Raw genomic sequence first — 16826 nt, forward strand, 5'->3', positions numbered from 1 at the left:
ATCAGCTTGCTTCCCCAGTTTCGAACACCAATCTCGCAACCTGATTCGCTCGTCGAAATAGATTTAGAGAGAGGTCTTGGCGGCGACAGTAGGGGGCCCTCCACGACGCTCTCAGGAGAGGGAAACACACACACACACATACACTGGGAATTATGGGTATTCTAGCAGAAATGAAAATGGCAGACGACAGACTTATAAACTATACTCGTTGACGACATCAACATTTTGGTGTAGTCTTTTAATTCGATAATTGTCATTTTATTCATCACGTTTACACCACGTAAACAACTCTTACTAATACACCAGCTGTTACATCGACATGATGACGGAGATTTCAGAGATTACTCCAAGAACATCGGATAGTTCACAAACTTTGGCCGAAACCGCGGTAAGACGCAAGTTCTAAACTTGATCATAACGTAAAGTTATGAATTGAGGTTGACAATATGATATTGCTGGAAGCATGCCAGGTTTTAATCATACACTTTTTAAAAACATTTTTTTTCCCTTATATGCGTGTATGACGGGTCTCTCGGAAATAGTCCTTCTTCCCCAGATAACTTTCTATCTTCTAAGTAACTTCTATCTCGGCAACTGTCAGTAACTTTTCCCATGTAATACTAATACTAATAGACACGAATAGTCGATCGTCGTACGAGGCGACCAACAAACTGTACCCGCATTTTTTTCAGTTTTGACAGATTTTTAATAATTAAAATAATTTGCATTTGAAGTAATACAGAAAGTTCATCTATCAAATAACGTCACATGACTAAAATAGCAAATTTCTGTAAAATGATACTTTGTGTTCACAAGCTTAAAAAGTGTACACAACAAACTACCGCAGCCTCATTTGAAATCAATGTGTATACCATTTACCTGTGTATACAGGTATATGATAATTAAATGTCATCCCCCAGAGTTCACACACACCAGAGTTATTATTTCTACCACTACATTGCGAAATAAAACTCTTGGCATCTTACCACTGTCAAAGCCTTAACTTACTTTACATATTCATAAGCAATGACGAGAGGGGGGGGAGGCTCATTAGAACGTTGCCGTAAAACAGGCCGTGGTTTGCGACAATGGTTGTCGGGATGTAGAGTGACAAGTCTGAGGGTATATATTCCATGTTTTTTTTGTTCAACTTGTGCAATAATGCTTTTAGGTATTGCCCTGCAGTTTAAATACCACTGGTATGTGTATGCACCAGTACAAGTAATCTAATATACTATATAGTTTAAATACCACTGGTATGTGTATGCACCAGTACAAGTAATCTAATATACTATATAGTTTAAATACCACTGGTATGTGTATGCACCAGTACAAGTAATCTAATATACTATATAGTTTAAATACCACTGGTATGTGTATGCACCAGTACAAGTAATCTAATGTACTATATGTAATAATTGAATGGGGCAAATAGTTACTTTTTTTTTTAATTTGCCATGGACAAATGTCTCATTGACCCAAGTATAAGTATATAAGTATAAGTATATAGCATTTTTTCAGTATGTGCCCTTTTACTTCCAATTCAGTTTGATCTGGCCAAAGAAGTCAAGGACAATTTCCAAGATTTGTTACAAGAATGGAAGACTCTACAGGATACATTACAAATGGAATCCAATGAAAGACATTCTGTAAGTCTGTTGTCACATTGTAGTATACCACAGCCTATTATCTGTAAGTCTGTTGTCACATTGTAGTATACCACAGCCTATTATCTGTAAGTCTGTTGTCACATTGTAGTATACCACAGCCTATTATCTGTAAGTCTGTTGTCACATTGTAGTATACCACAGCCTATTATCTGTAAGTCTGTTGTCACATTGTAGTATACCACAGACTATTATCTGTAAGTCTGTTGTCACATTGTAGTATACCACAGACTATTATCTGTAAGTCTGTTGTCACATTGTAGTATACCACAGCCTATTATCTGTAAGTCTGTTGTCACATTGTAGTATACCACAGACTATTATCTGTAAGTCTGTTGTCACATTGGAGAGTATACCACAACCTATTATCTGTAAGTCTGTTGTCACATTGTAGTATACCACAGCCTGTTATCTGTAAGTCTGTTGTCACATTGTAGTATATCACAGCCTATTATCTGTAAGTCTGTTTTCACATTGTAGTATACCACAGCCTATTATCTGTAAGTCTGTTGTCACATTGTAGTATACCACAGCCTATTATCTGTAAGTCTTGTCACATTGTAGTATACCACAGCCTATTATCTGTAAGTCTGTTGTCACATTGTAGTATACCACAGCCTATTATCTGTAAGTCTGTTGTCACATTGTAGTATACCACAGCCTATTATCTGTAAGTCTTGTCACATTGTAGTATACCACAGCCTATTATCTGTAAGTCTGTTGTCACATTGTAGTATACCACAGCCTATTATCTGTAAGTCTGTTGTCACATTGTAGTATACCACAGCCTATTATCTGTAAGTCTGTTGTCACATTGTAGTATACCACAGCCTATTATCTGTAAGTCTGTTGTCACATTGTAGTATACCACAGCCTATTATCTGTAAGTCTGTTGTCACATTGTAGTATACCACAGCCTGTTATCAGCTGTAAGTCTGTTGTCACATTGTAGTATACCACAGCCTGTTATCTGTAAGTCTGTTGTCACATTGTAGTATACCACAGCCTGTTATCTGTAAGTCTGTTGTCACATTGTAGTATACCACAACCTGTTATCTGTAAGTCTGTTGTCACATTGTAGTATACCACAGCCTGTTATCTGTAAGTCTGTTGTCACATTGTAGTATACCACAGCCTATTATCTGTAAGTCTGTTGTCACATTGTAGTATACCACAGCCTACTATATCTATTATCTGTAAGTCTGTTGTCACATTGTAGTATACCACAGCCTATTATCTGTAAGTCTGTTGTCACATTGTAGTATACCACAGCCTATTATCTGTAAGTCTGTTGTCACATTGTAGTATACCACAGCCTATTATCTGTAAGTCTGTTGTCACATTGTAGTATACCACAGCCTATTATCTGTAAGTCTGTTGTCACATTGTAGTATACCACAGCCTATTATCTGTAAGTCTGTTGTCACATTGTAGTATACCACAGCCTATTATCTGTAAGTCTGTTGTCACATTGTAGTATACCACAGCCTATTATCTGTAAGTCTGTTGTCACATTGTAGTATACCACAGCCTGTTATACAGCACTGTCCAAGATACACCACATTGTCTTGATATTTCATCTAGTGTCATGTAAGAATGTCAGCTCTGGTTTGCAAAAATGATTGTCACATTAGTTTAAAGCAGTGCTAGTGATAACTTGGATATTATTTTTGGATCAGACAACCAATAACACTACCCAAAGTCTACTCCAGCATCATAGTAAATCACACCCACTGGGGGGGGGGGGTCCAATTTTCAACTACAGAGGGTGCACTCTGGTGGTGAATCACAGCCATGAGATATGGCCGAAACTGCGGTACACCTTTCACATGTACGGCAACGTTTTTGTTCCAAAAGGTATCTTAATTATAATTATTCTCAGTATTGTAATGGAACACAAAGCATTCATAGTATCAACCAATAATATATTCACTGAAATTTGTTTAAATACCAATAATTAGATATTATACATCATGAATAGAGGTAAATTGACTGATTAGAACCCCTGAAATACCATTATAGTTTAATATACAATTTAATTACTTCACTAGTGTAAGTCTACAGAACATATAGGAAAAACTGCATACAAAATATCAAAGGATTCAACATGACTGCGCTGTTGAATTTTCCCATGATGCATTCCTCAACAAATATATCAAATTTATGCAAATGTATGCAATTTTTGAGGGGTGAGATCTCAAAATTTCACTTGGAAGTCAAACATGTTTTTTTGGATTCAGCACCATTTAATTACTCTACAAAAGTTGCCTTCCAGCTTATACCCAAAAATGCCTACAACACTATTTTCCAGTGATTTTTCAGGAATTTGAACTAGACTACTAGTCGCAACGACAGCTATCTATGTAAAACAACAGTGCAGTAAACAGAGTAACTTAACTCAGCTGTTTTTCATTCTTTATTTGTCCATCAGTCAAGGGATGTAAGTAACCTTCAAGACAAAAATAAAGTGTGTGTATCACTTAACCAACTAGAAAGACTGAAGTCAGAAACTAAAATTCTGAAAGACAATCTTCCAAAAGTATTAAATTCAGAGTACATCACTGCATATAGTCGACTTAGCACAGATGAAATAGGTAGGTATAGCTAACAGAGAGTTTTGTCCAAAGTAATATTACCAGAAATATCTAATTTTGCTTGTAGTCCTTAGCCAAGTCTTTCACTGTCATTTGTAATTTAGCCCAAATTACATCATTTTTAATTTTTACTGTCCTATTAAGATCATTCGGTGAACTATTGTTGTTGACTTGTTATTATTAATATCACATGACGGTACATTACAGTCTGTAAGATATGATATTTGTGCCAAACCATCATATATATCACTCACGTCTCTACTACTTTGGGTCTGTGTCTGCTAGATCAAAAGTTTTTAAGCCCCAGTTATAAAGATGTCATGATTTATAGGTGAAGTTGTAAAAGTGTCATGGTTTATTTATTTATTCAGAAATAAAAACTTTAAGAACAGAAGTACAGAATGGGTCAGCTGAAATACAACACTGGAAGTCAAGATATCAAAATACTTTATTACAGTTTGACAAAGAGAAAGAGGTAGGTTAACTGGAAGTCAAGATATCAAAATACTTTATTACAGTTTGACAAAGAGAAAGAGGTAGGTTAGTTGGAAGTCAAGATATCAAAATACTTTATTACAGTTTGACAAAGAGAAAGAGGTAGGTTAATTGGAAGTCAAGATATCAAAATACTTTATTACAGTTTGACAAAGAGAAAGAGGTAGGTTAGTTGGAAGTTAAGATATCAAAATACTTTATTACAGTTTGACAAAGAGAAAGAGGTAGGTTAGTTGGAAGTCAAGATATCAAAATACTTTATTTTACAGTTTGACAAAGAGAAAGAGGTAGGTTAGTTGGAAGTCAAGATATCAAAATACTTTATTTTACAGTTTGACAAAGAGAAAGAGGTAGGTTAACTTAAAGGGACACAAGCTTCAAGTTTATATTTAAATGTAGTTTTTGCTGGATGCTTCAAATGTACTTGACATGACAATGTAGTATTCTACTTTGACTTACTAAAGCACACTTAACCATTACTTGCAATTGACTGAATTCAAACCTGCTATATGACGTATTCCATGACACATATCAAAAAATCAAATCCCTACTATGGAATTAACTAATCTAACAATGCTAGAAGACAATTGTAATGGCATGCACTGACAGTAACATATACTGAAATGTGGTTTTAAACATTTATTTAAGTATTTTCATCTTAGAAGTAAAAAACTTACAAATTCAGCTTGTGTACGTTGGATAGTTTGTGGTGATCATCTATTGTCTTACATCCCTTACCTGTGTCTGATATAGTCTTCGGAACTATTGGCTAAAAGTTAATCAGTGCCATCCTTGGCTTAGTAAAATGCATCTCTGTAATGTATGTGTTATCAAAGTTAATCAAAGCCATCCTTGGCATAGTAATATACATCTCTGTTTTGTAATGTGTCATCAAAGTTAATCAAAGCCATCCTTGGCCTAGTGATATACATCTCTGTTCTGTAATGTGTCGTCAAAGTTAATCAAAGCCATCCTTGGCCTAGTGATATACATCTCTGTTTTGTAATGTGTCGTCAAAGTTAATCAAAGCCATCCCTAGCATACGCGTAGTAATGATACATCTCTGTTCTGTAATGTGTCATCAAAGTTAATCAAAGCCATCCCTAACATACGCGTAGTAATGATACATCTCTGTTCTGTAATGTGTCATCAAAGTTAATCAAAGCCATCCTTGGCCTAGTGATATACATCTCTGTTCTGTAATGTGTCGTCAAAGTTAATCAAAGCCATCCCTAGCATACGCGTAGTAATGATACATCTCTGTTCTGTAATGTGTCATCAAAGTTAATCAAAGCCATCCCTAACATACGCGTAGTAATGATACATCTCTGTTCTGTAATGTGTCATCAAAGTTAATCAAAGCCATCCCTAACGTACTTGTAGTAATGATACATCTCTGTTCTGTAATGTGTCATCAAAGTTAATCAAAGCCATCCCTAGCGTACTTGTAGTAATGATACATCTCTGTTCTGTAATGTGTCATCAAAGTTAATCAAAGCCATCCCTAGCGTACTTGTAGTAATGATACATCTCTGTTCTGTAATGTGTCATCAAAGTTAATCAAAGCCATCCCTAGCGTACTTGTAGTAATGATACATCTCTGTTCTGTAATGTGTCATCAAAGTTAATCAAAGCCATCCCTAGCGTACTTGTAGTAATGATACATCTCTGTTCTGTAATGTGTCATCAAAGTTAATCAAAGCCATCCCTAGCGTACTTGTAGTAATGATACATCTCTGTTCTGTAATGTGTCATCAAAGTTAATCAAAGCCATCCCTAGCGTACTTGTAGTAATGATACATCTCTGTTCTGTAATGTGTCATCAAAGTTAATCAAAGCCATCCCTAGCGTACTTGTAGTAATGATACATCTCTGTTCTGTAATGTGTTGCCAATTTAACATATATTGTTAATGACTCTGAATACAAAATGTGATATAAAATATGGGAGTTGTATATTTTCTATGACTAGATGGCTATCACATCCCAGGGATAGTCTATGACCCTGCCCTGCCTGTCAGTTTGAACTAGATCATGACAAGTCCACAGATATAGTTGGTGAAGGGCATGTACATAAGGTTTCTGTCACAAAATAATCTCAAACAAATATATTGCCATGGGAATTAACTGGGAACTTAAAGCAGAAATTGTTATGTGAAGGATTACCACGCATTATTTTCATCCTAAAAAATTCAACTTTATCACAAAAAAAAAATTATTTTATTTCTTACCCATATTTTAGGAAAAGTTCACAATCCAGTGTGAATTATCTGAGTTAATGAAACAACTAAGTGAACAGTCTGAATACTGTGCTAGTCTTGGAGCTGCCGTGTGTACCTTATTGTGGAGAGTGTCAAGAAGTGAGGACAGTATCAAGTCATTTCTAGTCGGGGTATGTACACATTCATACCAATACTCTTATGGTCTTACGTAGAAAATACTTTTTCAATGTTAGTACACGTTTGACAAACATACATACCGTAGAACACAGAAAACAGTCAGTCATTAAAGGAAACATCACTCCAGGAAATAGACACACTTTCATAAACTGTGGCTTCTGGAGAATTATTCCATGATTTTATATCAACTACAATTACTTAAGATTTCAGAGAAACATCAAGATAATGTTGTGTCTTTATAAGCTATCTTTGCTGTGGACAATTGCATCATGGGAGGCAGCATAAATATCTATAATAATGCATAATGAATATTGATGACTCCTAGTCCTAAGTGCTTATTCCCTTCAGTGTAAAACATCTCATGAATATTGATTGAGAAACCCTGAATATAATATGTAATGAAAAAGAGAACAATTTACGGTTGTTCAATTCTAATGTACATATGATGGGTCCCATGCTTTGAAAACCGAACCAGTAGCAGCTAGTCCCTATGACTCTCTAATAAAACATGGTTTATGAAAGACCACCTCACCCCAAGCCCCCACCATTACCAAAATGAACTCTAATGCCATACAGATAAGTTACATTTAACATGGTGGGATATCAAGATAAAACCCACATTTTGTACCCATTTATTTATTATCCAGTAAATGTGAGATATCAGATAAAACCCACATTTTGTACCCATTTATTGTCCAGTAAATGTGAGATGTCAGATAAAACCCACATTTTGTACCCATTTATTTATTATCCAGTAAATGTGAGATATCAGATAAAACCCACATTTTGTACCCATTTATTGTCCAGTAAATGTGAGATATCAGATAAAACCCACATTTTGTACCCATTTATTGTCCAGTAAATGTGAGATATCAGATAAAACCCACATTTTGTACCCATTTATTGTCCAGTAAATATGAGATATCAGATAAAACCCACATTTTGTACCCATTTATTGTCCAGTAAATGTGAGATATCAGATAAAACCCACATTTTGTACCCATTTATTGTCCAGTAAATGTGAGATATCAGATAAAACCCACATTTTGTACCCATTTATTGTCCAGTAAATATGAGATATCAGATAAAACCTACATTTTGTACCCATTTATTGTCCAGTAAATATGAGATATCAGATAAAACCCACATTTTGTACCCATTTATTGTCCAGTAAATATGAGATATCAGATAAAACCCACATTTTGTACTCATTTAATGTCCAGTAAATGTGAGATATCAGATAAAACCTACATTTTGTACCCATTTATTGTCCAGTAAATGGGAGATATCAGATAAAACCTACATTTTGTACCCATTTATTGTCCAGTAAATATGAGATATCAGATAAAACCCACATTTTGTACCCATTTATTGTCCAGTAAATATGAGATATCAGATAAAACCCACATTTTGTACCCATTTATTGTCCAGTAAATATGAGATATCAGATAAAACCTACATTTTGTACCCATTTATTGTCCAGTAAATGTGAGATATCAGATAAAACCCACATTTTGTACCCATTTATTGTCCAGTAAATGTGAGATATCAGATAAAACCCACATTTTGTACCCATTTATTGTCCAGTAAATATGAGATATCAGATAAAACCTACATTTTGTACCCATTTATTGTCCAGTAAATATGAGATATCAGATAAAACCTACATTTTGTACCCATTTATTGTCCAGTAAATGTGAGATATCAGATAAAACCCACATTTTGTACCCATTTATTTATTGTCCAGTAAATATGAGATATCAGATAAAACCCACATTTTGTACCCATTTATTGTCCAGTAAATATGAGATATCAGATAAAACCTACATTTTGTACCCATTTAATGTCCAGTAAATGTGAGATATCAGATAAAACCCACATTTTGTACCCATTTATTATCCAGTAAATGTGAGATATCAGATAAAACCCACATTTTGTACTCATTTATTGTCCAGTAAATGTGAGATATCAGATAAAACCCACATTTTGTACCCATTTATTGTCCAGTAAATATGAGATATCAGATAAAACCCACATTTTGTACCCATTTATTGTCCAGTAAATGTGAGATATCAGATAAAACCCACATTTTGTACCCATTTATTGTCCAGTAAATGTGAGATATCAGATAAAACCCACATTTTGTACCCATTTATTGTCCAGTAAATATGAGATATCAGATAAAACCTACATTTTGTACCCATTTATTGTCCAGTAAATATGAGATATCAGATAAAACCCACATTTTGTACTCATTTAATGTCCAGTAAATGTGAGATATCAGATAAAACCCACATTTTGTACCCATTTATTATCCAGTAAATATGAGATATCAGATAAAACCCACATTTTGTACCCATTTATTTAGTGTCCAGTAAATGGGAGATATCAGATAAAACCTACATTTTGTACCCATTTATTGTCCAGTAAATGGGAGATATCAGATAAAACCTACATTTTGTACCCATTTATTATCCAGTAAATGTGAGATGTCAGATAAAACCCACATTTTGTACCCATTTATTTAATGTCCAGTAAATGTGAGATATCAGATAAAACCTACATTTTGTACCCATTTAATGTCCAGTAAATGTGAGATATCAGATAAAACCCACATTTTGTACCCATTTATTATCCAGTAAATGTGAGATATCAGATAAAACCCACATTTTGTACCCATTTATTGTCCAGTAAATGTGAGATATCAGATAAAACCCACATTTTGTACCCATTTATTGTCCAGTAAATGTGAGATATCAGATAAAACCTACATTTTGTACCCATTTATTGTCCAGTAAATGTGAGATATCAGATAAAACCCACATTTTGTACCCATTTATTGTCCAGTAAATGTGAGATATCAGATAAAACCCACATTTTGTACCCATTTATTGTCCAGTAAATGTGAGATGTCAGATAAAACCTACATTTTGTACCCATTTATTGTCCAGTAAATGTGAGATATCAGATAAAACCTACATTTTGTACCCATTTATTGTCCAGTAAATGTGAGATATCAGATAAAACCCACATTTTGTACCCATTTATTGTCCAGTAAATGGGAGATATCAGATAAAACCCACATTTTGTACCCATTTATTGTCCAGTAAATGTGAGATATCAGATAAAACCCACATTTTGTACCCATTTATTGTCCAGTAAATGGGAGATATCAGATAAAACCTACATTTTGTACCCATTTAGTGTCCAGGAACCTAAATACTGCTTACAACCTTTAACAGAAAGTTTGTTAAAGGCACCAAAAGAGAGGTAGTTAGTTGCTGTTACAATTAAAAGTGGACTCACCCATAAACAGTCTAGAAACTATATATGTATGGTCTCATATCCTACAATTAAAAGTGGACTCACCCATAAACAGTCTAGAAACTATATATGTATGGTCTCATATCCTACAATTAAAAGTGGACTCACCCATAAACAGTCTAGAAACTATATATGTATGGTCTCATTTCCTACAATTAAAAGTGGACTCACCCATAAACAGTCTAGAAACTATATATGTATGGTCTCATTTCCTACAATTAAAAGTGGACTCACCCATAAACAGTCTAGAAACTATATATGTATGGTCTCATATTCTACAATTAAAAGTGGACTCACCCATAAACAGTCTAGAAACTATATATGTATGGTCTCATTTCCTACAATTAAAAGTGGACTCACCCATAAACAGTCTAGAAACTATATATGTATGGTCTCATATCCTACAATTAAAAGTGGACTCACCCATAAACAGTCTAGAAACTATATATGTATGGTCTCATTTCCTACAATTAAAAGTGGACTCACCCATAAACAGTCTAGAAACTATATATGTATGGTCTCATATCCTCAAATTAAAAGTGGACTCACCCATAAACAGTCTAGAAACTATATATGTATGGTCTCATTTCCTACAATTAAAAGTGGACTCACCCATACACAGTCTAGAAACTATATATGTATGGTCTCATTTCCTACAATTAAAAGTGGACTCACCCATAAACAGTCTAGAAACTATATATGTATGGTCTCATTTCCTACAATTAAAAGTGGACTCACCCATAAACAGTCTAGAAACTATATATGTATGGTCTCATTTCCTACAATTAAAAGTGGACTCACCCATACACAGTCTAGAAACTATATATGTATGGTCTCATATCCTACAATTAAAAGTGGACTCACCCATAAACAGTCTAGAAACTATATATGTATGGTCTCATTTCCTACAATTAAAAGTGGACTCACCCATAAACAGTCTAGAAACTATATATGTATGGTCTCATTTCCTACAATTAAAAGTGGACTCACCCATAAACAGTCTAGAAACTATATATGTATGGTCTCATTTCCTACAATTAAAAGTGGACTCACCCATACACAGTCTAGAAACTATATATGTATGGTCTCATTTCCTACAATTAAAAGTGGACTCACCCATAAACAGTCTAGAAACTATATATGTATGGTCTCATTTCCTACAATTAAAAGTGGACTCACCCATAAACAGTCTAGAAACTATATATGTATGGTCTCATTTCCTACAATTAAAAGTGGACTCACCCATAAACAGTCTAGAAACTATATATGTATGGTCTCATTTCCTACAATTAAAAGTGGACTCACCCATAAACAGTCTAGAAACTATATATGTATGGTCTCATTTCCTACAATTAAAAGTGGACTCACCCATAAACAGTCTAGAAACTATATATGTATGGTCTTATTTCCTACAATTAAAAGTGGACTCACCCATAAACAGTCTAGAAACTATATATGTATGGTCTCATATCCTACAATTAAAAGTGGACTCACCCATAAACAGTCTAGAAACTATATATGTATGGTCTCATTTCCTACAATTAAAAGTGGACTCACCCATAAACAGTCTAGAAACTATATATGTATGGTCTCATTTCCTACAATTAAAAGTGGACTCACCCATAAACAGTCTAGAAACTATATATGTATGGTCTCATTTCCTACAATTAAAAGTGGACTCACCCATAAACAGTCTAGAAACTATATATGTATGATCTCATATCCTACAATTAAAAGTGGATTCACCCATAAACAGTCTAGAAACTATATATGTATGGTCTCATTTCCTACAATTAAAAGTGGATTCACCCATAAACAGTCTAGAAACTATATATGTATGGTCTCATTTCCTACAATTAAAAGTGGACTCACCCATACACAGTCTAGAAACTATATATGTATGGTCTCATTTCCTACAATTAAAAGTGGACTCACCCATAAACAGTCTAGAAACTATATATGTATGGTCTCATTTCCTACAATTAAAAGTGGACTCACCCATAAACAGTCTAGAAACTATATATGTATGGTCTCATTTCCTACAATTAAAAGTGGACTCACCCATAAACAGTCTAGAAACTATATATGTATGATCTCATTTCCTACAATTAAAAGTGAACTCACCCATAAACAGTCTAGAAACTATATATGTATGGTCTCATTTCCTACAATTAAAAGTGGACTCACCCATAAACAGTCTAGAAACTATATATGTATGGTCTCATATCCTACAATTAAAAGTGGACTCACCCATAAACAGTCTAGAAACTATATATGTATGGTCTCATTTCCTACAATTAAAAGTGGACTCACCCATAAACAGTCTAGAAACTATATATGTATGGTCTCATTTCCTACAATTAAAAGTGGACTCACCCATAAACAGTCTAGAAACTATATATGTATGGTCTCATTTCCTACAATTAAAAGTGGACTCACCCATAAACAGTCTAGAAACTATATATGTATGGTCTCATTTCCTACAATTAAAAGTGGACTCACCCATAAACAGTCTAGAAACTATATATGTATGGTCTCATTTCCTACAATTAAAAGTGGACTCACCCATAAACAGTCTAGAAACTATATATGTATGGTCTCATTTCCTACAATTAAAAGTGGACTCACCCATAAACAGTCTAGAAACTATATATGTATGGTCTCATATCCTACAATTAAAAGTGGACTCACCCATAAACAGTCTAGAAACTATATATGTATGGTCTCATTTCCTACAATTAAAAGTGAACTCACCCATAAACAGTCTAGAAACTATATATGTATGGTCTCATTTCCTACAATTAAAAGTGGACTCACCCATAAACAGTCTAGAAACTATATATGTATGGTCTCATTTCCTACAATTAAAAGTGGACTCACCCATAAACAGTCTAGAAACTATATATGTATGGTCTCATATCCTACAATTAAAAGTGGACTCACCCATAAACAGTCTAGAAACTATATATGTATGGTCTCATTTCCTACAATTAAAAGTGGACTCACCCATAAACAGTCTAGAAACTATATATGTATGGTCTCATTTCCTACAATTAAAAGTGGACTCACCCATAAACAGTCTAGAAACTATATATGTATGGTCTCATTTCCTACAATTAAAAGTGGACTCACCCATAAACAGTCTAGAAACTATATATGTATGGTCTCATTTCCTACAATTAAAAGTGGACTCACCCATAAACAGTCTAGAAACTATATATGTATGGTCTCATATCCTCAGATTAAAAATGAGCCCACATGTCACACAGTGTAGACTAACACATAAATAGAATGTGAATTCTTTCCAGAAATAAATTGAATGAAGGGAGTGACTTATTTTTTCAGTAGAGTCATACATTAATGTACAATAAAAGATGTAGGGTTGTAAGTTTAACTTCCATTTTTGTGTCTTTATTGTTTTTTAGTCCAAAGTTGATGACTTCTTTGTGATGGTACATCATACACTAGAAAGTTACATAGCAACATATCAAGATGAAATGCCGGAAGAGCAAACAGATGAAGCCCAGTTTGTTTTAGCTCTGTGTGGAATTATCACAAGTGAGTACACTAGTAAAGTCAAGTTTGTGATGGGATGGGGTTTCAATATTGTAGAACTTAAAATTGCCAAACTTTACATCTGGAATATCCATATTGTTGAACTTTACATCTGGAATATCCATATTGTTGAACTTTACATCTGGAATATCCATATTGTTGAACTTTACATCTGGAATATCCATATTGTTGAACTTTACATCTGGAATATCCATATTGTTCAACTTAGCACCTGGAATATCCATATTGTTGAACTTAGCACCTGGAATATCCATATTGTTGACCTTTGCACCTGGAATATCGACATTGCCAAACTTTGCACCTGGAATATCCATATTGATGAACTTTGCATCTGGAATGTTCCTATTGTTGAATTTATTTTACATCTGGAATATTGATTTTGTCTGATTTTATACAACTTTATTAGAAATCACAAATGGTATTCACATTATATTTTGAAATTTCAGATATAGCTGCCTCAGCTTATGGTCGTGAGTTTTTGATGACAAATACCACTGGACAGACTGTGCTAGTTACTATGGTTACAGTCTTATCACAAACACCAGTTACCCACAGTGCAAAACTCAGAAAGTAAGTTACAATATTAATAAAAAATTATAAAAGTATTATTAGTTTAGTTTAAATGTGTAAAGATAAATGTTTACAGGTAGTGAACATTGTCAAGAAACACCAAAATGAGTAGATTCATTGGTCTTAGCAGATATGAATATGTATTAGATGTACACTGAATAGTCATGAATTCTAAGTGCTTGTTTCCTTCAGATAAATAGTCATGAATATTTGTTGTGAATGTCATGAATATTCATGTATGCTAAGACCCTTGATGCAATGGTGCACCACTGAAAGAATATTAGAGGTGGAAAATAGATTCTATTCGATGTTGCTTGGCAACCATGCAAAATTTATGTAATATGATGTCATGAAATGACTCTCCAGAACCCAATATGTATGAAAATGTCTGTATTTTCTCTAGTGGCATTCCACTTTAACAAAGGACATACATATCGAATGACAATTTCTTCTCACACAGTCAAAATATTTCTTAGAAGGGAAGCGCAAATTTTTGTTGACGTCTTCAGAATCATCAGGTGTATACTACAAAAATTTTAGATTTGAATTGCTTCAAAGAAATTGTTTGACTCTGTTAAAAGAAATTGTTATTTGATACCATACCCCAGAGTCAATGAACATTCATTATTACGTATTATGTACCAAAGATTACTTGCACCGATGTGTGTGCATATTAGTGGTATTATTACATTATGTACCACAGATTATTTGCACTGGTGTGTGTGTATACTAGTGGTATTATTACACATATACCAAAGATTACTTGCACCGGTGTGTGTGTGTGCATTCAAGTGGTATTTGCACTGCAGTGCAAACTGAAAACATTATTGAATTGAATTTATTTCCACCAGAAACAGACAATAACAATACAGAAAGAAAATATCACTAAGACTTCTATGCAAATGAGGACGCAATCGTTCATTCTATCCAAAAGCATGTACCGCAGTGTCAATTTGAAATTTGTTGTTTCTTATAAATATAATGGTAATAATAACAGAATCCCATGCCATGTGAGTGCCAGTGTGGATACTCACCAGGGGTATTACACTCATGTTTTCTGCCAGTGTGGATACTCACCAGGGGTATTACACTCATGTTTTCTGCCAGTGTGGATACTCACCAGGGGTATTACACTCATGTTTTCTGCCAGTGTGGATACTCACCAGGGGTATTACACTCATGTTTTCTGCCAGTGTGGATACTCACCAGGGGTATTACACTCATGTTTTCTGCCAGTGTGGATACTCACCAGGGATATTTACACTCATGTTTTCTGCCAGTGTGGATACTCACCAGGGGTATTTACACTCATGTTTTCTGCTGCACTATCACTTGCTATGCTCAAGAAAGTGCTAATGCAGAGAAGACAGCAAGCACTCTTGAAATTACCTCAAGTATACCACAACATCATAGGGTTCTGTCATATTCTCATCAAGGAATTTCTGAAAATACATTTATTTAAAAGATTAGCTACACATTTTTATTGAAATTCTAATGTCAAAATACATTTGTAGGAAACAAATACTACAAAACCAAAATGATCCTGTAAACTTTGAACAGTAAGGACAATATCCATATAACAGTAGTGATGTAGTCCTGTAAACTTTGAACAGTAAGGACAATATCCATATAACAGTAGTGATGTAGTCCTGTAAACTTTGAACAGTAAGGACAATATCCGTATAACAGTAGTGATGTAGTCCTGTAAACTTTGAACAGTAAGGACAATATCCGTATAACAGTAGTGATGTAGTCCTGTAAACTTTGAACAGTAAGGACAATATCCATATAACAGTAGTGATGTAGTCCTGTAAACTTTGAACAGTAAGGACAATATCCGTATAACAGTAGTGATGTAGTCCTGTAAACTTTGAACAGTAAGGACAATATCCATATAACAGTAGTGATGTAGTCCTGTAAACTTTGAACAGTAAGGACAATATCCATATAACAGTAGTGATGTAGTCCTGTAAACTTTGAACAGTAAGGACAATATCCATATAACAGTAGTGATGTAGTCATGTAAACTTTGAACAGTAAGGACAATATCCATATAACAGTAGTGATGTAGTCCTGTAAACTTTGAACAGTAAGGACAATATCCGTATAACAGTAGTGATGTAGTCCTGTCAACTTTGAACAGTAAGGACAATATCCATATAACAGTAGTGATGTAGTCCTGTAAACTTTGAACAGTAAGGAC

General features: G+C 34.2%; 1 protein-coding gene across 1 annotated transcript in view; it reads left to right on the forward strand.

Moving 5' to 3' along the window:
- Positions 1 to 322: 322 nt before the first annotated feature.
- LOC144440440 (heat shock factor 2-binding protein-like) overlaps positions 323 to 16826 on the forward strand; it is a 36640-nt gene continuing 20136 nt past the window's right edge. The window contains exons 1-7 of the mRNA XM_078129810.1: positions 323 to 388; positions 1548 to 1649; positions 4099 to 4261; positions 4633 to 4736; positions 6997 to 7146; positions 13903 to 14035; positions 14500 to 14623. Coding sequence (XP_077985936.1) covers positions 323 to 388; positions 1548 to 1649; positions 4099 to 4261; positions 4633 to 4736; positions 6997 to 7146; positions 13903 to 14035; positions 14500 to 14623 — 842 coding nt within the window. The remainder of the gene's footprint in view (positions 389 to 1547; positions 1650 to 4098; positions 4262 to 4632; positions 4737 to 6996; positions 7147 to 13902; positions 14036 to 14499; positions 14624 to 16826) is intronic.

The sequence above is a fragment of the Glandiceps talaboti genome, chromosome 9 (genome assembly GCF_964340395.1).
Source record: "Glandiceps talaboti chromosome 9, keGlaTala1.1, whole genome shotgun sequence".
Taxonomy (NCBI): Eukaryota; Metazoa; Hemichordata; class Enteropneusta; family Spengelidae; genus Glandiceps; species Glandiceps talaboti.